The sequence below is a fragment of the Gouania willdenowi genome, chromosome 14 (genome assembly GCF_900634775.1).
Source record: "Gouania willdenowi chromosome 14, fGouWil2.1, whole genome shotgun sequence".
NCBI lineage: Eukaryota > Metazoa > Chordata > Actinopteri > Blenniiformes > Gobiesocidae > Gouania > Gouania willdenowi.
In genome coordinates, this window is record NC_041057.1 from 4,625,910 (window position 1) to 4,651,742 (window position 25,833).

At 35.3% G+C, this 25,833-nt stretch overlaps 1 protein-coding gene across 1 annotated transcript; it reads right to left on the bottom strand.

Annotated features, from left to right (window-relative positions):
- Positions 1 to 828: 828 nt before the first annotated feature.
- LOC114476246 (SH2 domain-containing protein 4A) lies at positions 829 to 25,833 on the bottom strand. Its single transcript, XM_028467634.1, has 8 exons — positions 25,678 to 25,833; positions 24,811 to 25,176; positions 17,861 to 18,005; positions 15,821 to 15,923; positions 13,981 to 14,019; positions 13,867 to 13,908; positions 9,736 to 10,018; positions 829 to 1,788 (listed from the first exon to the last, which is right to left on the bottom strand). The coding sequence occupies exons 2-8, from the start codon at positions 24,980 to 24,982 to the stop codon at positions 1,586 to 1,588; spliced, it is 987 nt and encodes a 328-aa protein (XP_028323435.1). The 5' UTR covers positions 24,983 to 25,176; positions 25,678 to 25,833; the 3' UTR covers positions 829 to 1,585.

The window sequence follows — 25,833 nt, forward strand, 5'->3', positions numbered from 1 at the left end:
AAAAAAAATTATAATGTAAAAAAATTCAGTTGGACAAAATATCTACGCGTCACTATGCAAAATTACATTATAGTCAACGGGATTTAGACTAAACCACAACACACCTAAAAAACTACGCAATTATTGAATAACGCAAAATTAAACGTCATTGACCAGGAAATGAATATTGTTTTGGGTAAATATATCAATAGTTTTGTCATTTTAATATTTTTAGTGCACAATTATGTATGATTTACATAGAGGTATAAAGAGGACTGATATTTCCTACTCAAATACAAGTACAAGTGTTACATAAAAAAATTCAAGTACGAATAAAAAGTAGCTCAATTAAATAGTACTCAAAGTAAAAGTTACTAGTTACTTTCACCCCCATGTTCATTTTCAGTAATAAATGTTTCCACGGTTCCCTTGCATACAGTAAACATCTTATGTATACACTTAAAAAGGAGATATATATATATACACACATATATTCTGTATATTGCATTATGATACTGTCACTATAGCCATTTGATTGTTTTCTGGTCATTTTTATTTTTTGTTTCATGTTCATTGTTGATCATTTTAAAACAGAAAATATTAATTTACTCAGTAACGGTTGGGTGTAGAAATGTAACAAATTACTTTACTTCTTTTAAAATGTACTTAAGTACATGTAAAATTACTGATTTTACTTATAAAAGCAACTAAATCACAGTAACGTGAAATACTTTCACCTCTGGTTGAACAAAATATGGAATAAAAAAATGAATAAAATTAGAAAAAATAAAAAAACGCATGAATGCTTTGACCCCTGCCAATAAACGCTAAAAAAAAAAAAAAAAAGACTTTTAAAGGCACAAAGTGTACAAGCTTTATTGTGTCTTTGATTGCACCGCACAAACTCATCATCATGTTGATTACAAAGTGGTTTCCTGTTACGGAAGAAGTGAGCAACGTGTTCATGTTAAATATTCCAATAACAACATGTCAATCAAGCTGAAAACTCAATAAAAAGGTAAAAACCACACAAAAACAGGCTGTGAGCAGGAGAGGAAAAAAAAAAAAAAAGTCCTGGATTATTTGGCAGCAACTGTCCAACTTGCCAGGATTTGATCCACTGGGAGTGACAGATGAGTGCATTTGGCGCCGTCGTCGTCGTACACTGCAGGCCACTGTGAGACTGCAGGAGACACACACTATATTGCATTGTGATAGAGAAACCAACCCCGTACTATTTCCTTTTAGGAACCAACACGATCAAGGATGCAACAATTAGGCCGTCCGGGCTCATCGTGTTGACAAAAACCAGCAAAAAAACAAGAAAAAAGAAGAACTGAGCATCTGTGTGCACAGGCGTCACTGTAAACTGACAAAAAACAGTGATTGTGTAGTAAATACAGCATTGTGAAGAATGCACGCTGTGTAAAAGTCGACAACATGTGAGAATCAGTAATATGTATAAAAACAGTAAACAAAATGTATTCATTTGGCATTTCTTACCCACGTGTAACAGTTACATTCAAGCATTTCCATCACTGAGGTTTTAGCCAACGATGTTTGTGCGTGTGGGATTGTTCCGCGTTCTGTCCGTCAGCGACTTGGATTACCTGACAGTGGGCGTGGCCGTGACCCGTAAATGGCCGGGCTTGGTGGGGAGCGGCGGTTTGACGCCACCGCGCGGAAGCGTCTGCGAGGGGCCGTCCACGCTGAATGTTTTCATGAGCTGAGCCACGCGACCACGCCCTGCGACCGCCGGGTTACTAGGCCCCGGCTTCACGGCCTCGTTGGATACGATGGCCGCGTTCTCTGACAAATGAAAAAATAAATAAAAGAGAGGAATTAGCTGAGGTCAATTATTCAGCTGTTACTGGATACAATTAGGGTCATTTCACACTTCGGTCTCAAGAAATTCTTTTTCCAATTTAGTGAAGGTCGTATGTTTAGATTTTCAAAGACGAAGTCACAAAAAAAAAAAATAATAATAATAATAATGTTTTATATCCTAAGGAGGAGTAACTTTTATACTATAAATATAAAACAGAGAACAGACTTTTTTTTCTTGCATTCCCACATGTAGTTATGGGCTAGTAAAAATAGTAATTAAAAAAGTGTTTTTTTTTGGATTTCAAGAATCCATCAGCCAAGAACCAATACATACTGTATATGTGACTAATCATTAGTGATGTGAACAGTCTATGTTCATAGCAATAAGCTGATCTAATTACAGGGAGTTGAGACATATGTAAAGTAGTTTACTGAAGGCCAAAACATGTTCCAGACCAGTTCCACTATTGAGCAGCTGGCATGTCCACCAGATAGGATGTATAGCAGATCTTTGTGTATATTCTGAGAGAGTAGGTGGAGCTGTATTACTAAACCAAATATCAGTTTCCTATGTGATGTAGTTCCTGAGATATTGGAAGCTGAAAATGGAAAAAAATACGGAAGCACAAAAATCAACACATACCGCTCTCCTCACTAAATCTGAAAAAGTATTCAGCTGAATCAGCAACAAAAACTGGTTTTACATGAAATGTGTCAGAACTTCAACAGAAACTACAGAGAATAAATCATAGCCTGGGTTCAAAATGTCACACTCCGTACTACACACTACAAACTCATTGAGTACATACTGTTTACTGTATACTATAAGTATGATATAGATGGTGAGCGTTCCTACTGAAGTATACTTCCAAGTTTCCCAAGATGCATTTGGAACCTACGACGACAAAAACCTGAATCACACTGAGTTGATTCTCCACCTTTGAAAGTTCTGAAAACATTTAAAGTGAGAAAGTGACCAAGTAGAATATCAATTAGAGCTACACAATTATTCAAATTTTAATCGTGATCACGATTTTGGCTGCCACAATTAAATTAACCAAAATGTCTGCAATATTTACATTTCAAATACAGGCTCTGACCTCTGTAATAGTTTATTTTTTCATTTCTCCATCTATTTTCTGACCCGCTTCTTCCTTTTTTGTCACAGGCGTCTGCTGATGCCCATCTCCAGCTCTCATTGGGCGTTAGGTGGGGGTACACCCAGGACCATCGCAGTAAATTCTTGTGTTAATTTTTTTTTTTAATTATAATTCAATTTTAAAGCTTAACATTGCACTGTAAACTGTACATATTGTTTGTTTAAAAGTAGTGCAATAAAAACACAGATTTTTCTCTAATATGATATATAATTGTGATTATAATTATGATTACAATATTGATAAAAAATAATCATGATTATCGTTTTGGCCATAATCGTGCAGCCCTAATAAACATGTTACTATTTCATCCACAAAACACATTTTATTCCGACAGTTTTTCAGAGACCCGCCATCGTGCTACTGACAAAACGTTCTGTTCACTTCAAAACAAGAGCCTTTGCAAATTCAACCCAGAATTATCTTTTTAGTAAGACTTTATTGAATAAAAAACATCAACATTTATATTGTATATTGCCATTTTAAGAAAAAAATATTGATATATGAATTTTGATCCATATCTCCCATCCCTAGCCCTCAGATCAATCACATTTCTGTGGTCCCCGATGTGATAAAATCATCCATCCCTGACTTAAACTTTCAGTGAATAACGATGAGTCAGGATTCTCTGTTGCAGCAAACCTCCCAGAATCTTAAACGTTTACGAATAGATTGTGCTACTTTCTGGTTTTACGGCACATTAATAAAGCAGGATCTTTCCAGGCTTGTTTTCGTCACTTTTCTCCTTTTTTTTTTATTCGTCTTCCTTCATCCCTGCAGAGGTCATCCTTAGTAGAAGTGTAGTAGGGACACAGCTGGGTGCACTTTCTGTACGTGTGTGTGTGTGAGCGTGCAAGAGGGTGTAATTGGGAGAGGAATGGAGGGAACAGGAGTAACAAATGGGAGGAGGGGGGGAATGGGTGAGTGGATGGGTGGGGGGGAGAGATAGTGGGACGGCAATGGAGAACAGACAGACGCTGCTCAGACACCAGAAGGCATGAGGAGCCACATATTTTTAGCGTCATCCCCGGGGGACGGAGATATATGAGAGCACCCCTGTGCACAGCTAGACACACACACACACGCACACACACACACACACACACACACACACACACACACACACACACACACACACACACACACACACACACACACACACACACACACACACACACACACACACACACACACACACACACACACACACACACACACACACACACACACACAGACAGAACAAAGTGCAAACACGCACAAGCGTTCGCACACTCTCGCGGTTTCAAACGACACGCTCGCTCGCTCTCGTGTTGCACACACACACACATACTCACACACACTCACACACACTCACACTCCAGGGTCAGGGAAACCTTTAAAGCTCTTGATGCGTTTCAGGCAGAAAACCTAAAGTAGCCTTTGAGGTTCGTGTGTGTGTGTGTGTGTTGTTTTTATGTATGTGTGTGTTATTGTTGTTTATCCTCCACTCCCCCCCCCCCTCCCTCTACCTTCCTCTTCCTCTCCCCTTCTCCTGCCCTGTCTTCCTGTGCCCTCTGACCTGCGGATCCTGTGTTAATGTCCTCTCGCCGCGCTGCGTGGGCTCGCCTCTGATTGTCTCGTTGTGTTGTGCGGTCACCACGGAAACCTTGGATTGGCTCCAGCGATTGAGGCAGACACACATTCAGGCACGCACCACGCACACACACACACACACAAGGTCACCGAGTTTTTTTAGCCCAGAGCCTTGGTGCAGGTCTGAGTAGAATGCGTAATAAAGACAGAAGTAGAAGAGGTAGAGAAGAAGAAGAGGTAGAAGAAGAGGAAGAGGTAGAGAAGAAGAAGAGGTAGAAGAAGAGGAAGAGGAAGAGGTAGAGACGAAGAAGGATTGGGGCTCGGTTCCAATTCTTGTGTACGATTTATTAGGGCTGGGCAATATATTGAGATTCAAGAAATATATCAAGTTTTCTATTTTAGCGATGGAGAAAATGACAATATCGCCGACAATATATCGAGATATATCCTTTTTTTTTTTACTTGTTTTTATCAATACAATCACAGCTCAGTTTAATGGTTTTCTCAGTGCGCCCTAAACCAGACCTTCCCCTAAACAAGCCACACTACAGAACTCACTCACACGTGCTGTCCCTTAGAGGAGAAAAAGACTAAAGTGGCAGATATTGTGCAGCTTTTTGTTAATAAATGTGCATGTGTGGCATTTTTCATTAGCAAATTTAACCTATTGAGTTAAAAATATCAAGATTAATATCGTATATCGCCATTTTGAGAAAAAATATCAAGATATGAGTTTTGGTTTATATCACCCATAGCTCTATAATTGATCTCCTTAAAGAGCTCAAAAAGGGGGGGTTGTCAGTGGGTGGTAAAAAGTGGGGCAGAGGGCAGAATTCCGGAGCAGCACGTCAGTGAACTAAAGGGCAGAAACCCAACAAGGTGTAGGTGTGTGTGTGGGGGGGGGGGTTTGGGGCCCCTGTCACTTATCAGCCCTGGCTGAGCGTCGCCCAGGGCCAGAGTAGGGAAGCGGCGCTGGAATGTGTGTCCTTCCCTCTGAAGGTGAAGTGAGAAAAGAGGAAAGCTGACGGATGAGCGGAGCGTAAAAACACGCGCAAGAACACTAATTAACTAACAACAGAAGAACGGACACGCACGCACACACACACACCTATTCTCTGATCAGGAGCTACTCTCTCAAACCTTACAGCTGAGCTTTGTTTCTTAATCAAGTTAAACGCTCGACTTAATCATTATCATTTAACAACGCAATGATAACGTCCTTTTCATGCAGACAACACACTTTTTAATAGTCCAAGCAAGCAGTGAGTGTTACATCTGTTGGGATGGGATGATTTGCAAAGTAAAGCTGCTGGAGATTAATATTTTTAATCATATAAAGACATGTATAGATAGATCAATAAATCAAATATAATTTCTTATTGACATTATCAGCCAAAAACGGACATAAAAAAGTCTCAATATTGGAACAATAAATAGGAACAATTAAAATCAAGATAATGGGCATTACCAATTGTGAATGTGGTTAAATTGCTAAATATAGGCATGAAATATGGTGAAAAGAGGTTAAAAGTGATAATAATGGGTCAACATATGCGACATTAGGTGGAAAAGTGGTGGAAAGGGTTTATAAGTGCTGAACATGTCATGAAAGTGGAAAAATATGTAGAAAAGGCGTTGAAATTTGATGTAGAAGTGTCAGAAATGAGAAACATGAGCAAAAATACGACAAGAAAAAGTGATGAAAATAGGTTCAAATATGGCAAGTTTGGTGTAGTTGCAGAAAAAAGGGGAAAAATAAGCAAAAATGGGCTCAGATTGTTAAAAAAAAATTAAAAAAAATGAGTTTCTTGAGGACATCAGGCAACCCCCTCCCAGTGTTTGACGACCCCTGCTTTAGACGGATGCATAGAAATGTTTTGACAATTTTTATCGTAATTTATTGCGTTTTCCCATAAAAACTCTGCCAAAGTAACTTCCCAACACATTTCTGAAAGTTTCAGCAAAACAATGGTGGAGGTTTATTTTGGGATTACTCACAGAGTGACGTGATGTGACGAGGAATATTGGGAACAAACAAGAACGAAAATGGAGTACGTAGAAATAATCTACTTCAAGAAAATATCCAAAACATGTCTTTTGGAAGTTAAATTTAAAGATTTTCAAGTGTTCGAACACCATTGAAAAGTTTTTGTGGAACAGAATGAGTGTGGAGCTAAAACAATGTTCAAACATAATTCAGTTTAAAAACAGGAATAAAGAAATGATTCTAACAAGGTACAGGAATGAAGACGGGCTTTACTGATCACCTGTTGAGAGCTTTAGGTGTTAATAATCTATTTCTGCTGTTGAAATTCATCAATTTTTATTTTATTTTGTATTTTTTAAACTATTGTTTTGTTATCATTTTACGTGTTCAAAATAAAGACATCAGTTCATCAATATATCGTCTACAGCAGCTTTAAAGGACCATCACATCTATCCATTATTATTCCATGTTTACAGTAGGTTTGTATGTTTGACACATGTCAAATATCAAACACTAAAACACACAATGTAGCATAAATATTAAATATCGGTACGATATCAGCCTGGAAACGAATATTGGATTCATTTTTTTATTTCATTTAATCAATTGTAGAATACTGTAGATATTATGTTGAAGGTTAAAATGTATGTAATCAATTGGTTAATAATAAAAGGGTCAGTTGTTCCTCATACCTACTGTTGCTGACTATTGATCTCTGTTTGATTAACATCACTTGATCGAGCCTTTTCAAGTAATTGTTTTTTATTTAAAAAAAAAAAAAAAAGTAATAAAAGTATGTATGATTCATGCTGATATCGTATCGGATCAATAATATCAGTATCGGCCGATACGCAAGGTCGCAATATTGGTATCATATCGAAAATGAAAAAGTTGTATCAGGACATTCCTAGTGAATATAATAATTTTTTTAAAAAAGCTGATAATAATAGGAAGACATTCTGTTAACAAAGCCTCAGATAAAATCTCTAAACATGATTTGGAATGCATTTCTATATTACAGAATTAGGGATTATATCAACCTCTTTTTGGCTATATTTTGGATATTACAGCATCATAAAATCCTACAAACTGGTTGTATGTGTGGAAAAAAACAAAAAGACACTGTTTAATAATTCTAATGTAAACTGTGAACATTAAGTCCAGATCTGTGGTAGGTGCAGTTCTCCTCCAGCAGGGGGACTATTAGAAGAGGACTATTTATGTATGTCAGGATCTTTATTTTACAGTTAAGCTAACAGCCACTGGATGGTGCTAACTGGTCTTCATGTTGCTCTGAGCAGGTAAAACGTTTCTGAAGTAGAAGTTTGGAGCTACACACAGAAATACACTCAGTAAAAAACAGATAAACCAGATAAAAACAGTGTAGGCCTCATACATCAATAAATCAAAGATTATTTGCTTGAAATTGCCACTTAAAAGTTTGTTTTTACTGTGAATTCTTCACAACATTTCATGTGTTTTCACAAACTAATCATGGTAAGAATGAAGAAAAAATGCTTAATTGCATATGTCTACAGAATGGGTTTTCAACATTGGTGTACAGACCCTATTTGGGGTCATGAGACACTGGGAGGAGGTCGCTTGATATAGATTTTTTATAACAATTTGCGCTAATTTTTGCTTATTTTTTATCATTTTTCGGCAACTCCACCAAACTTTCCATATTTTAACCTATTTTCATCTATTTTTTTCTTGCCATGTTTTTGCTCCTTTTAATGCATTTTTGCTACATTACTCCCATTTCTCACACTTCTCCATCAAATTTCAATGCCTTTTCTGTACATTCTTCCCACTTTCAAGACATTTTCAGCACTAATAAACCTTTTCCACAACTTTCCCACCAAATGTCGCATATGTTGACCCATGACTGTCATAATTTTAACCTCTTTTAACCATATTTCATGCTTATTTTTGCCAATTTGACCACATTCATAATTTGTCATGTCCCTTATTTGCCAGTATTAAAGTAATTATTCCAACTAAATGTTCCAATATTGACACTTTGAACCCTTTTTACCACTTTTTGGCCACTAATGTACAACTTTTAACCTTTAACCCATTTTACAAAACAAGGATTTACATATATTTAAGATGGCTATATATTATCTATCTACAATGCAAGAAAGGTCTGTGTGTGTGTGTGTCCGTGGAGCGAATATCTCTCCGACGCAGTGTCTGATCGACCTGAAACGTTGTCAACGGCTTCCAAATACCCCGAGTGTGTGCATCCCTAATTTTGGAGAAATTTGGTCATCCCAAAACCAATTTAAAACCAATCTGAAATGACCAATCCACACTGTGGAACCATGTAAAACATTATTTTAGAACACTGATGATGTCATCAACAGTGACGTCATCGGTGTTCCAAGAATGTTCAAACTGATGTCATCAACAGTGATGTCATCGGTGTTCCAAGAATGTTCCAACTGATGATGTCATCAACAGTGACTTCATCATCAGTGTTCTATTCTATGCTAATGCTAAGCTAATGCAGTGCAACACTGTCTGTCTGTGCACGATAACTTGAAAAGTTATAAACAGATTTTGATGGAATTTTCAAGAAATGTTGATAATGGGTCAAGGAACAGCTGATTACATTTTGGTGATGTTCTGGCAACCAAAAGAAAATATATAGATATATACAGTGTATCCCATTCATTTTCCCATCCACACTGTGGAACTCCTGTTAATGTCAATATGAATACATACCTCCGACGGGCACTGTACTAGTGGCTCAAATAATAATAAGCTTCTGGATAACAGTGGATATTATTCAGATGAATAAATAAATGTGGTTATCACAGATTCATAGAACAATGGACCATCATTTTACTGACTTTATGGATGGACCCCACAAAGCTCTCCCCTTTATTCCCCCTTATAGATGGTCCTGTCTCCACATGACTGTTCTTCAATGTTCATGTCTGTGTTCAACCACCTTCAGCTACAGTGGGGGTCCCCGTTCTCTGGAACCATTATTTTGGGGTTCTTGGGCTGGGAAGGCACCAAACTTTTCCAACAATGTCAATAAATCGAGTGTTTACAGTGGAGATCAAAACTGCACTTTCAAGCAAATAATCTTGGATTTATTGATCTATGGGGCCTACGCTGTCTTTATCTGATCAAACCTGATCGTCTCCATTACATAAAACATTTCTATCAGTATTCATGGATGGTGTTTCATTCGCTCACCTTTCCTGCCCTGCGATCCCAGGCTCTTCTGCTGTTCCTGAGAGTTCAGGCTGCCCGTGGTCGCAGATGTTGCTTCAGAGTCTTTGAGCGAGGATGACAGCATGTCGGCAGCCAAACGAGGATTTGCGAGGCCAGATCGTGTGTTGACACAGCCTGGTGTCACGTTTGCAGAAGCCTGGAGCCTCGCGGTGATGGGGCTTATTCTGTGTGGGGGCCTGGAGCAGGAGGAGGGGGGCACCACGCCGGACTTCTCCTCAGAAGCACTGAGGGACTGCGGCTCGGCCTGAGGAGCAACAAAAAACAGAACAAAAAGGGGGTAATTCACATACTGTAGTGTTTGATTAACCCTACTGTTATGTTTGGGGTCAATTTGACCCCATTCAATGATTATTATTTATTTATTTTTTTCATATTTCATGACTTTTTCTAATTTGATGGCTACAATTGATTCAAAATGATCATGATGATATTTTTTCATTGTGCTGAACACATATAGCACTCATTGGTGTTCCTCTGGGGTCAATTTGACCCCAAGCTGTTTTAGCTGTGTAAAACTTGTTTGTGTGTGTCGTAAAAGTAATAATTTCTGAAAAAAACTGTACGTCTGCGTGCTGTCCGTGCCTTATAATTAGGTATTTCAGTCAATAAAACCCCAAAAGACAAAATCTTGGGGGTCACCCCCTCCAGCTCCAATCATATTGGCTGCCGCGATATATGGTGAAGCGTGTGCACGGTGCAAACTGGTTTTCAGTCTTGGACTAACTTTAGACTTTTTCCTTCTAGACAGGTCATCTAATGTTCCATTTTCCTATATTTTGTGCGCATTCTTTTGCGTGGCGAAATGTTTTACTGGACGTGCACGTTCAGCTCTCATGCTGAATAAATAAATAAATAAATAAATAAATAAATACACTTCCAGAGAGGAGGAGACTGGAAGGGATTATCAGATTTAGCCACGCCTTTCTGTCATGGTTCAAGATTCAAGTAGTGCAGCTTAATTTTGTAGAAAAGACTATGAATATTACTCAAGCAGAGAACAACAGTCAGCAACAGAAAAATTAGAAAAACAGGACCATTTATTATTAACCACTTGGTTACACACATTTTAAACCTAAATGTAAGAATATTGTACAAACTAATAAAATAATTAAACTAGAAAACCCTGAACATAACATAAATTAACCCAATAATAACAAAAATATATTTTTCTAAAGTGCAAAGTAACCATACATTTAAATTAAACATAATAATATTCAAAATTTGAATAGAATACATAAAAAATAACTAAAAGATGCTGAATAATGACCTCAATTAATCAAATAACAACAAAATGTGATTTTGAGTGCAAAGTATCCACTAGTTTAAAAATGTTATAGCTTTTTAATGATTTGGCCATTATAAAAAAAGGCTTTTTAGAATCCCTTTCCTCATTTAGATTTTTTTAATTTATGGAGTCTGGTTTCCTAATTTTTAACCACTAGTTTAACTTAAACATAAGAATATTCATAGATTTAATAGAATAAATTAAATAAATTAAAAAAGCTGAAAAATAACCTCAATTACTATAATAACAAAAAATATATTTTTTTGAAGCTTAAAGTAACCATCAATTCAAATTAAACAATAATATTCATAATTTGAAAATAATTCATAAAAATAAATTAAGACGCTTAAAAACAACCTCAATTAAATCAATAACAAAAAAATATATATTTTTGAGTGCACAGTAACCATCAATTCAAATTAAACATAAGGATATTCAAAATGTTAATAGAATATATAAAAAAATAAATTAGAAGACGCTGAAAAATAACCTAAATTAATCCAATAATAACAAAAAACTATATTATAGGTGCAAAGTAACCAATAATGTAACTTAAACATAAGAATATTCAAAAACGTAATATAATACATAAACAATTAATTAGAAGACGCTGAAAAATAACCTAAATTAATCCAGTAATAAACAAAAAAATATATAATTTTAAAGTTCAAAGTAACCATTAATTTAACTTAAACATAAGAATATTCAAAAATTCAATAGAACAAAAAAAAAATAAAAAAAATTGAAGACTGAAAAATTACCCTTATTGATCCAATAAAAACGAAAAAAATAAATAAATAAATAAGTGCGAAGTAACCATAAATTTAACCTAAACATAAGACAATTAAAAAATTGGACAGAATAAATAAAAAAATTATAATTAGAAGACGGTAAAAAATAACTTCAAAACCAATAAAAATAAAATTTATTTTGCAAAAGCGCAAAATAACAATTCAAGTTCACTTGAGTTCTTTTTTCATTGTGAGTTTTTATTTTTTATTTTGTGAGCTGTTGGATAGAAGTGCTGGAGCGGAGTCTGGAATGAACTGATTTTAGATGCAGGCCGATTTAATCCGATATGGGTTGTTTTTTTTTAGCTGATATTGAACTGATTTCCAATATCAATATGAGAACGGGACAGATCTATAAATAGAGCTGCGTTGAATTCACATTATTGAACGCGTGACAACATCACTGCTGGACCAGGGACGACTGCGGCCTGATCCATGAAGATTCTTCAAGGCATTTCCTTCTATAAAAAGGATCAGAAAAACGTAGAACCGAGGCGAGATGACGCGCCCAAACCTCCTGAGACCGTTCCACAATCCCATCCATCTGCGACTGACGCATTCTCTATCTCGGGCCTTTTTAATTCCCTGATCAAGTTCATCAACCATCTGTTTGAGGGCAGTCCAGCAATGCTGCCTTGCCTGTGATTCAGCTCTTTGAGCAGGGATTCACCTACACACACACGCACACAAACACACATGCACACACACACACACAGAAAGTAAAAAGAATGGAGGAGAGCGCGCTCCTCAGACAAAGCCAATCTGAAGCATTGATGGAGCCAGTGGGAGGACAGTTGTTCCCTGGAGAGAGGGAGAATGTGGAGGGAAAGATGATCTGCAGAGAGGCCTTGATGTGTGTGTGTGTGTGTGTGTGTGTGGACAGTTGTGTCTGACCAACCACACACACTTACAGCCAACAAGAACGTGCAAAAACTACAACCTCTGCACATAAAACATATGCAACGATGGCGTATTACAGCCACATTAGCATTTTAAATAATCTGGGCACTACCAGATTAAAGGAATATTTCAAGAATAAAGTTGGAATTTTACAAGAATAAAGTCGTATGTTTATAAAATTGTAATTTTATGAGATTAAAGACGTAATATTTCAAATTAAAGTCATTATATTTTTAGAATAAAGTTGTAATTTTATGAGATTAAAGTTGTAATATTTCTAGATTAAATTTGTAATATTTTGAGATGAAAGTTGTAATTTTATGAGAATGAAGTCGTATAATAATAAAATTATAATTTTATGAAATTAAAGTAGTAATATTTCAAAATTATAGTTGTAATATTTCTAGATTGAAGTTGTAATATTTCTAAATTAAAGTCGTAATATTTCGAGAATTAATTTGTAATATTTTGAGAATAAAGTTGCAATTTTATGAAAATAAAGTTGCATCTTAATAAAATTGTAATTTTATCAGATTAAAGTTGTAATATTTCTAGATTAAAGTTGTAATATTTTGAGATGAAAGTTGTAATAATTCTAAATTAAAGTCGTAATATTTTGAGAATAAAGTTGTAATTTCATGAGAATAAAGTTGTAATTTTATGAGATTAAAGTCATAATATTTCCAGAATACAGTTGTAATTTTATGAGAATAAAATTGAAATACAAACAGGATCTTGTCTGTGTTGTGGTCACTCGTGCGTCACGGAAAACGTGAAACATTTAGTGAGATTATATTTAGTGAGATTATATTTCTCTTTAGTTTTCTAGTTGGTATATATATTAAAACTAAATATTGCCTATGGCGACGACATGGATTGTGAAACTGAAATGTTGGGTTTGTTTTTAAAAATAATCAATGATGGGTTTCTAAAATGTTTCAAATACTTTGTTGTTTGGTTCTGTGGTTTTTTGTTAATTTATTTCCAGTAAAAGAGTTAAAAACATCTGATTTATCCAATGGGTCACACCAGGTCTGATAATACATTTATTTATAATTGTTTATCAGTCAATGCATATAAATGTAAAGTTTGATGTGTAAACATTGTGTTCAGTACCTTTTCTCCTGCAGCACGAGCTGATTGCTCACTCAGTGACACCTGTGGGTTCAACAGAGACATTACATCAGTGTTTCCGGCTGTGACGTCACACAGTGCAGTTCATCAACTCACCGACAGGGAGCGCAAGTTGGTCGTTTCTTCACATTTGTCCTGAAGGGAGAGAAAAAGCAGGTCATGGAATAAAAAATAAAGTACAGTGCTTAAAAGCTGGTTTCATATGAACAACATTATCACTGAACATTGTAAAAACTATTTATGATATTTGGATCCAAATTAGAGGTATTTGAAGAAACAAAACATGAAAAAAATGAAGCGTATTTTTGACAGCAAGTTGTTGGGAGTCATAAATGACTAAATTATTTAAAAAAAAAAAAACACTTTGTGTGTTATATAAAACAAAAGATTTGCTTGTTTACAATTCCTTGTTTACAATTTATTTACTTTGAGGCAAGATTGGAACTAAAACAAAGATGTCCGTCTGTTCTAGGGGTTAAATTGTGGAATAAAGTTGATAAAAAAATAAATAAAAAATTAGTGACACTGTTTATTTTCAGAAGGAAAATGTCACAATATATTTTAGAAAGTTATGTAAAGGAGTGGGAGAGTGTTTATAAGAGTATAAAGTATACTTTGTTAAATGTTGTATAAAATATACATAAATATAGTTGGGTTTTTTTGTTGTTTTTTTTCTGATTTATATTTCTTTGCTTTCATCACTGTATTTGCAGTTGTTTCACCCTGTAAAGTATATGAATTTCTTAAATATAATTTGTTATTAATATTACTGAGAAAGGTAACTAAAAGCTGGGGTACTTAATTTATTTTCTTTAATAAAAAAAATAAAAAATACATATTGTTAGCATCATATAGTATATTGTAGAAGTAATAATTTCTGAGAAAATCCTAAAGTTGGCGTGCTGTCTGTGACTTATAATTCATTATTTTAGTTAATAACTGGTAGTGCACGTTCAGCTCTCGTGCACGATTTCATGCACTTCCGTGAGGAGGAGGAGACTAGGAGGGATTATCAGAGAGGGGGGACGGGATTTACAGTTCGAATTCAGCCACGCCCCTCTGTTATGGTTCAGGAATCATGTAGTGCAGCTTTAAATCTAATGATTTATGCTGCGCATATTAGTATTTTTTGCTTCTGCGCGTTTCAGTCTTGTTATAAATGTTTAAATTGTGATTCATGTTTGCTCAACTGAAAAACATTAACTGAAATTTTGACGATGAAATAATTCTATTTTTTTTTTCCTTTTTTATCCGTCATTATGTACAATAATTCATGAAAAGCAGTGTGTATGATGATGTCAGTTATGGTTTCAGAGCTCCTGAAACCATCTCGTTCCCAGTGATTGAGCAGCTTTGGTTTAGAAAGTGTTTCAGGCCAGATGAGAACCATCCACTTGAGCTGTGTGTGTGTGTGGTTGCCATGACAACAGGGCACAAAATCTCCTTTCGAGATAGCGTGGAAAAAAAATGCGCCGTGCATGGATGGACGGACACACACACACACACACACACACACACACACACACACACACACACACACACACACACACACACACACACACACACACACACACACACACACACACACACACACACACACACACACACACACACACACACACACACACACACACACACACACACACACACAAAATGAGATTCTACCTGGAAATCACCCACTGGTTCCAAACCCTCACTGACACGTCTCACTTTTTAATGGACACGTTGCTTTTCAGCAGCTGGAATCTAATGCATAATGGACGTTTTTCTTTCTTTTTCTTTTTTTTAAACTACTCTGCAGGCGTGAGCAGTGAAAATGAAGTGATGGACGTATTGTGTTAGCAGCAGAAAAAGGTTGAATTCACAATCTCTGCCAGCGCCAGTATTATGATAGTATTATTAATACAGCAATAAACACATAAAACAACACACAAACCTTGAAATCCAGAGCGATGCCCGTCTGTGTTTTTGGAGAAAGCGTTTTACTCTCAGTTCTTGAAGGTTCTACACTTATTCTGGTCTTTAAGATGGTTTGATGGCTTTAAAGACACAATAATAGGATTGGGTCAGCTCTCTTTAAAAAACATTAATCAACACAAATGAACAAAGAACAGTATATTTCACACTCTATGACCCTCATTTATCAACAGTTCTACATTCAGATCTGAGCATATGACGAGTTTGACTACATTTTACGCAAACTGGTATTTATCAATTGTGACGTGATCGTACGCTACGATCAAATCTCACGTCAGGTCTGACCTCGTGGATGATAATCTGAGTGTGTGAGTTTGTGATACAACACAGAAAAATGTGAGTGAGGCTGAAAATGATTATTAAACAAACTTCAGCTGTCATTGGAGCATAAGCAGACACATTCTGAACAGATCACAATGAATTATTCAAACAAATTAAACACAATAGATAGAATTTTGTATGTTTTTTTAAAGGGCTTCGTTAATTTCGTGTACTTCCAAGATCTCTGCTGTGAAGTTCTACGCAGCGCACACAGGGGGGCAGACCTTTATACGGTGGCTGATGGGGACAAATGTGCTGCAAACACAGGAACTATACCTTTAAGCCCAGTTTTCACACTGTCAAAAAGCACATCATTTGTTTTCTTGCCAGTATTTGTTTGACCTCAGTGGGCGGAGCCTCTGAACCAGAAAGATTTAAGGGCGTAACATGTCAATGACGATCAAATGTAATCATTTGTACACTGGGATTGGTCAGATATGAATGTTTACCCCCCTTTTTCATGCAAAGTTGATAAATGTGGGCCTATATGTGCTCAGTGCTCTGAAAACATGACAAACTATTTGCCTATTCACAGATTTAATTGGCTTATTTTTATGAATTCAATATTTCAGTTCAGAAAAACAAACATATTTAAGAATAACAAAAATATCATAATATCCAACAATGATTATTTAAAATTCAGGATTTTCTTCATTAAACAAAAAAAAGCTGAAGCTGATTGTGTCGCTCTTTGCAGCAGCAACAACAAAAAGAACCTAATCCTGTATTATTGTGACACGCTGCACTGACTAATGTGGATGCAAAAACTAAAGCACATTATATATATACATATATACCTGTTATATGTACGCTACATATAAAGTCTATTTAGTAGGGATGTAACGATTAATCGTAAGGCAGTTAAAAATCGATTCATAGGTACCACGGTTCACATCGATGCTCTGAAAATTGAATCGCAGTACTTTTTTTAAACAGCAGAAGGCGCTATATATTAATCCTTCCAGAAGCGGACGTGACGGGCGGAATCTGCTACTATTTTCTTTCTTGCCGCCATTTACTGTTAAACATGCTCATAAATGATTCATTACCCCTTTAGCACCGAAAGAATATTTGTAATATTACGTGAATATCTGTAAAAGTCACGTTTTTCTATTAGCTCAGTCTGCTAGCGTAGCTTCTCTTCTTCACTGGTGGAATATCTGCATGACACTGGGTTACCAGCGCCTCTGCTGGTCTAAACAAATATCTGACGTAAATGCAGTAAAATGACTGTTTTTTTTTTGTTTTTTTTAAAGTCCAATTGTTAAGGCACAAAATACATTTTCGGTTGCACTTTTAAAAAGAAAAAGAACTATTATGCAGTTTTGAATTGTTTACTATAGAACCAGAATTTAAAATTAATAGGTTCCTTCTTCATTTGTATTATTCCTTTATGTATTTCATTCAAGATTTATTTTTAGTTAAATTGCATCATTTTGCATAGTTTATCAAGGGATTCTTTTGACAATGAAAAATAAAAGAAAAATAGTACCGTATTTTCCCCCAAAAAATAAAGGAATATTTTTCAGTCATTTGTCAACATTCCCATTTTGTAAAATAAATCGTGAGAAAATCGTATCGTGAACCCAGTATCGTGAATCGAATCGTATCGGGAGTTGAGTGAATCGTTACATCCCTACTATTTAGGATATTATTTTAGGATGCAGGGGGTTATTACTATGCACTGCTTTGTAGATTTGGTGTCTTCTTCTCTCCCATTCCAGAGCAGATGAACTTGGAGGTCAGCTCGTCCATTTCCCCGATCACCACCACAGCCACGTCTCCATCACGTCCCAGCAGCCAGTTCACGCTTTTACTGTTAGCTACAAGAAAATGACAAAAGCAATACACGTAAACACCATTGGAATTTAATAAATAGCTACAGTGGAAGTTAATTACAGCCTAATGATAATGTAGAAGTGAAATAATGGATGAAACTGGATCAATCAGTCAGGGTGATTCAGCCCATCCCAGCCTATAAAAACACTCAATACTCAATGCATAGGCAACTGTGGGCCCGGGGGCCACATGCGGCCCTCTATCCTATTCTGTGCAGCCCCCCAAAGTAAATGCACAAAATGACAAAAAGAATTAATAAAAAAAGCCGAAATACACACAAAAAAACCCAGCAAAAATACAAAAAAAACCTGAAAAAGAAAATATATATATATATATATATACATACATATACATATACATAATGACACTAAGAACACACAAAATTATAGAACAATACACAGAGAAGAAACACACAAAAATATATAGAATGACAAAAATTTACAAAAATGACAGAAAACACACAAAACATAAAAAATGATAAAATGATGGAAAAACACACTAAACAAGAAAAGTGATAGAAAAACAGACAACAAAAATACACAAACCCACTCACAAAATACACAAAATGACAATAAAAATATCCAAAAATGACAGAAAAACAGACAAAGCAAAAACAAAATACACAAAATCACAACAATAAGATACAAAAATGAGAGAAAACACACAAAACAACAAAAATAATGGAAAAACACACAAAGCAACAAAAGTGAGAAAAAAAAATACACAAAACCACTCACAAAATGCATAAAAACAAGCAAAAATACAAAAAGAAAACAGCAAAAACACACCAAAAATAAACAAAACAACAAAAACACACCAAAAATAAACAAAACAACAAAAACACTCCAAAAATAAACAAAACAACAAAAACACTCCAAAAACAGATACGTTTACTAAAAACAAATCACTGAAAAATATACATAAGAACAACAACAAAAATACACAAAGCAATGACAAAAAACACAAAAACCCTTTGTTCTTTTCTGTATTCAGGATTTATTGTTCTATTGAGATATCGTTTAGGTCAAAGTGTGTAGCAATAACAGTTATTACACATGGATTGTTTTTTAAATGGTAGCTATTAATAACTTCATCACAATCAGAAACAAAGATGTCCACTTATCACAAGAGGAACTGTTTGTCTCTTTTACACTTTCTACAGCAAATGGAGCAAATGCCAAAGTATACATAGAAGCATATACAGTATGTTCTAGCGTGTGTGTGTCTTGTAAAATAGAAATATAAACTTGCTGAGTCAGTTAAAAACACCATCACATGCATTGATGGTGAACTGGTTTTGCCAGTCCGCCCTGTAAATCTGAATCGAACAGTACATACCACAGAGCATACCTGGGTGAATGAGTTAACAAGAAGAGCTGACAGCCGAAACCACAACTAACACACACACACACACACACACACACACACACGAGTCCTGTGTGCTGAGTAAAGGTACATGGATTTAATGTGAACGTCCAGAGGAAACACAATGTTCAATGTAGGTCATAAACTTTCTCTATGTGACAAACATGTTGTCAACAACAAGGAGGTAAGATCATGTTGTTTCTGCTTCTATGTTTAAACGCTTTAGAAAAACAAAGATATAAAATCAACTCCCTCAAGTTATCTCACTTTTTTTTTTTGTTTTTTACAGATCTGAAATGAACTACGTTGTAGAGCAGAACAGGGAAACTGGCAACCTGGGGGCCAAAAACACAAAAATACACAAAATGAGCAAAAGATAAAACAAATTGACAACAAAAACACATAAAATGACTGAAAAAACATTTTTGAGAATGCAAAAAGTGAAAAAATAAAATAAATTAAAATAAATAAAAACATACCAAATGAGTATAAACAACACGAAATGACAAAACTACGCAAAAGGATTTTAAAAACAAAACAAAAAAACACAATTACTCCAAAAACAGACAAAACGAGTGCAAATATATACAAAATGAGCAAAAGATACAACAGAAAGACAACAATAACACACAAAACTACAAAAATGCACAAAATAACAAAAACATACAAAACAAAAAAACACAAAAGTGACAAGAATATACAAAAATATAAAAAAACAACAAAAATATACACAAAAAGAGACAAAAAGCAAAAAAAAAATACACAAAATGACAAAAACATACAGAAATGACAACAAAAACATTAAAAAAAATGACAAAAACAACAACAAAAACACACAAAACCACTATAAAAATGAATAAATCCATAGTTCAGTCCTGTATTAATGATCAGATTGATCAGTAATCTAAATAATAACATGATATGAATGTTGATAATGTGGCCCTCAGATCAAATGATTACATATTGTGGCCCCTACCGTGATAGAAGCTGCTGTAATTCATTTAGTAACTAATAAATGGGACTGAGCGATAATGAGTGACTGTTACTTAGTGATCAGTGTTTATTAAAAACACGATCATGTCAAACAAACAGGAAAAGTCTCATGAGCGCTTCAAGTTGCTGGGTATGACCTTGGCCTGATACCATCAATAAAACATTTAAAAAGTACAAACTTAGTGTGCAAAGCTCTGCAGATTAAAATCAATAAAACCTCTTTTTGTTTTTCAAACAAGTACACTTCCTGCACACTTCCTGTTTCTCGCTTTGCTAATTGTTTGGCTGAATAAATCTCTGCTCACTTCCTATTTTTAAACAGAAACTGGAACTCGCCACCGTTTCCTGTGCAAAGGGGGAAACAAGAGAGCATGTGACGAAGTCTTTCTCCTCCTAAGGACAGCTGCGCTGGTCGTTAATAGTGCGTCTCTCACTTTATAATGAGAGCTTTGTGATCAGCCGAGACGAGACGGATCACATTACTGTGCACTATGCAGTGTTAATGCACAGCTGCACACGCATATTCATTGACTTTAAGCCATTGTAGGAACTTTAACAACGTAGTGCACACTTCTCCTGATAGTTTAAAGTCAACTTCTGCAAAATAGGAACCGAGGACTTTCAGTAAGCTGTTAGTTTAGGGAACAGTAGTTTAAAGAACAATACAAAAAAATACACAAAACAAACAAAACAATGAAAACACACCATACAACCTCTAAAATATACACAAAAATGATAGAAATCACACAAAACAGCTACAAAATTTTTTTGTTCCTTCCTGAATTAATGCTCAGATTGGTCATTGTTATAAATGCTGACATAAATATAGTCGTCTTACACAAAAAAAAAAAAAAATATATATATATGTAACTATAAAGAAGAATACACAAAATGACAGAAAAACACAAAACAACAATGAAAACACAAAAATACAACAATAAATTACAATAAAAACACTGAAAACAGCAAAAAAAATATACACAAAACAGCAAGAAAAATATACAAAAATGACCAAAAACACACAAAACACCAACAAAAATACACAAAAGAACAATACAAAAAAATACAATGACAGAAAAACACACAAAACAAACAAAAACTACAATGAAAACACCATACAACCACTAAAATATACAAAAAATGATGACAAAAATGACAGACATCACACAAAAACAACTACAAAAATCCTTTGTTCCTTCCTGAATTATTTATTTAATTTTATTTATTTTTTATTATTTAATTCATACTCAGATATTATTATAAATGCTGACATGAATGTTGATAATATGGCCCTTGAATCAGAGTATGGACTATTACAGCACATATAATGTACAGTACAGTAGAGGAACTTAGTCACACGAGACAAAAAGGCAGACGAGCAACATTCTGCTAAATGAGTCAAACCAGTTTACACAAAGATCTGGGATTCTTGGATTTTTCACTCCGTGTTCTGCTTGCTTTGTTTAATCAGTAGTAGACAGTGTGAGACAAACACACGGAGCAAAACCAATCAGTTTGTGTTTGTCATGCTAAAGTTTTCAATCAGACACACATTCCAGGCATCGGCCAATATTTCACTTTTTTTTTTGCTGCGTTTCTCAAACGACACACGTGACAGGGAGCAAAACTGATCTAAAGTGAAGGTTGAAAACAAGTGTGTCAGCAGCGCTAATCATCACGCGACGACCCGTTCTAATTACGGGAGCTTCCATACCATAATTATCTTTGGAAAACACACTCACCGTGTGCTTGGAATATTTGAAGCCATGGCACCAAATCTGCTCGGCTTTATTAAACGTTAACACCATCTTTGATTGATAAAGATGCTGCAGATCATCAGTTTTTAATCAGATAAAGACGTATAGTGTATAAGCATCATCGATCAATAAATTAAAGATCATTGTTGTTGTTTTTTTGTTTTGTAAATAGTTGAATTTATTGTTTGTTTGCTTTGTTGTGTGATGTGTTCAATGGAATTGTATACTGCACTAATGAGTCAATAGCGATGGCTCTAGCCAAAGCTAATGGAGATCCAAATAAACACAAACAAAAGCTTTAAAATTTACAAAATTACCACAAAAACACACAAAGATGACAAAAAAATGACTCACACAACAACAAAATACACAGTATGACAGTAAAATATACAAAATGCCAACAGAAATACACAAAATGACTCGGAAAACACACTAAACAACAACAAAAACATGAAAGCAACGACATGAAAATGACAAAAAAATGACAGAAAAACACACAAAGCAACAAAAATGCACAAAAGTACAACTAAATTATAAAAAAATTACTTAAAAACACACAAAAACAACAATTGAAATACACAAAACTACAACAAAAACATACAAAAATGAAAGAAACAAATACAAAACAATGAGATAAAAACAAAAACAAATGTACCAAATCACAACAAAAATATAGAACACTGACAGAACAACACACAAAACAAAAACTGAAATGACACAAAAACAACAAAAATACACAAATCCTTTGTTCCTTCCTGAATTATTGTTCAGATTGGTCATTTTAAAAAATGATGACATAGCTGTAAATATTGTAGTTTACACAAAATAAATAACACGCTCACTGTGTACTTGGAATACTTGAAGCCATGACACCAAATCTGCTTGGCTTTATTAGACCATCAGTTTTTATCAGATAGAGACATATAGTGTATAGGCCTCATCGATCAATAAATCAATGATCATTTGAATGGAATAAAACTTTTAAATATACAAAAACACACAAAGATGACTCAAAAAACACACAAAATGACTCCTAACAACAACAAAATATACAGAATGACAATAAAATATACAGAATGCCAACAAAAATGAGCAAAATGACTCAGAAAATACATAAAACAATAACAAAAACATAAAAACAATGCCATAAAATAATGACAAAATACACAAAAACACACAAAGCAATAAAAACAACAACAAAAATACACAAAACTAAAACAAACATGACAGAAAACAATGAAAAAACTAAAATCAACAACAAAAATATACAACAATGTCAGAAAAACACACAAAAAAACCCAAAAATCATCAACAAGACGAGAACAAAAATATACCAAAAAAAGACAAATCCTTTGTTCTTTTTGCGTGGGGAAAATTTAATAATGACAACATATTTATGTTTTAAGTTTTTTAAATGCAACTACTTCAGTACGTTCACTTAGGCAACAATTTGTAATTTGCCAAAGAGTATCTGTACATTCTCTGGTTTCTTCTCCAGACAAGTATGACAGTGATTGATTTAACTCTATTTTTATTCTAGTTTGTTCCCAGTATTCCATGTGATATCTCCTCACTTTGCCAAACATTACATTTCGGCTGGACTCAGGTCTTTCCACGTGAGCCGCAAATCAAACATCACCATTGTTTGGTCTCAACTTTGAGTAAAAACACCACAAATGTGTTGGGGCGTCACTGTAGCAGAGTTTTGGGGGGCAAATCAAAGGAAGAATTAAGTAAAAACACTTCTAATGCATCCGTTTACAGGACTCCACATCCCACAATGCACTGCTTGGAACTTTTCCGACAATATTAAACAGAAATTGTTTACAATGGAGATAAAAATGAAACTTTCGAACACCAATTTAGAGCAAATTACTTTGATTTATTGATGGATGAGGCCCACATCTTACAACCTACCATCTGTCTCCAGGACTCCACATCCCACAATGCAATGCAGACAGATGCATGGAAGTGTTTTTACTTCGATATTACAGTGATTTATTTGTGTTTGCCCCCAATAACTGACAAAATAATGACAAAAATAGACAATACATTAAAAAAGGTAAACAAAAACAACAAAAATACACAAAATGACTGTGAAAACACGTCAAACAATGACAAAAATACATAAATCCACAATAGAACCAGAAAAAGTTCACAAAACAATGACAACAAATATACAGAAATCAAGCAAAAACAACAACAAAAATAGACAAAGCAACAAAATCACAACATAAAAATATACAAAAATAATAGAACACAAAAAAAGGACATCAAAACAAACTTTAGAGCAGCAATTTCAACCTTTTCCATCTTATTTTGAAGGAAATAAACTTTAATTTATTGATCGATGAGGCTTAAACTTTGTTTTTATCTGATAAAAGCAGCTTTGAGTCGATTTATTCTCTTTGTTAATTCATTTTGATGTGAAACGAGATGTTTGGATGATAATTTTGAAGTCATTTAGCTTTAACACAACTACTTCATCCCGACCTGTGCACGTGTTTCAGATGTTTAAAGCTCACATGTTGTTATACAAATAGAACGGATGAGTTTCTGTGAAAAGCTTTTGTCTGAAGTGTGACAGGCCGTGTGTTTGAAAAGCAGCTGCACCCAGACGAACAGGAAGTGAAGTGGTGTGAATACAAAAATAAAAAAAAGGTGAGCTTAGTACCTTTCCTGGGTTTGGTGCCGCACTCCTCCAGCTCCAGCTTGTCCTCGCGCTCCTTCCAGCGCCGCACCTGCTCCTGGCGCATTTTCAGGAACAGCGTCTTCTTCTGGTCCTCGTTGAGCGCGTTGAGCACGTCGGGGTCAATGTACATGTCCTTTAGGATCTGCTGCAGCATGGTGAAGGATGGGGGTGCTGATGTTTGGGCCGAGGGCAGCTGATGTGGGTCGTTTAAACACTCTCCTACGTGGAGCTTTGCTCATTCTTACACATGATTTCTGTACAAAACCGTCACAATACGAACAAATCCAAATCCTTCACACTGAACGAAGTGCTTCCTGTTTGAGTCTTCAGCTCATTTTTGGGGACGACCTGTGAGAGAAAAGCAAACAAAGTACTGAATGAATAAGTGTGTCTAATCATTACAAAAAGAACTACAATCCAGTTTCTACTCTGACAGAAACAGTGCAGTGGCACAAAAAGGAGGAGATTCCCGAGGAACTGGGGCAGTTTCTGTCATCTCTAAGCCCTCCTCTCCCCTTTCATTTCCTTTCTTCCCAACAAAAAAAAAACCCTCCCACATGTTGGAAAAAAATCCCCAGTAAAGACTGGGTCACAGCCCTGGATAGCAGGAAACAGTTGCTTTAACACAAACAATTGAAATGTAATGTGAGTAGTGGAACAATAGCTCGTCTCACACAGAAAACTACCGTATTCCACAGATGCAGATAAGCGTCTGCTGCGAAACACTTTGCAGCGCCGGAAACCCAAGAGACAGTGTGTGTGTGTGTGTGTGTGAGAATGCGTGTGTGTGGGGGAAAGTGTGAGTGATACAAAGCGGAGGGGAGTTTTTAAATTTGCTGGAGTACTCACAGTGGGATGTAGACAGCCGGTCCACAGCAGGCTATGCTAGTAACTACACTGAGAATCACACACACACACACACACACACAGACAGACAGACACACACACACACACACAGTGGCTGCGGCTCCTCTTCGTCTTTGTGTGTTTGACTGAGGCTGATGA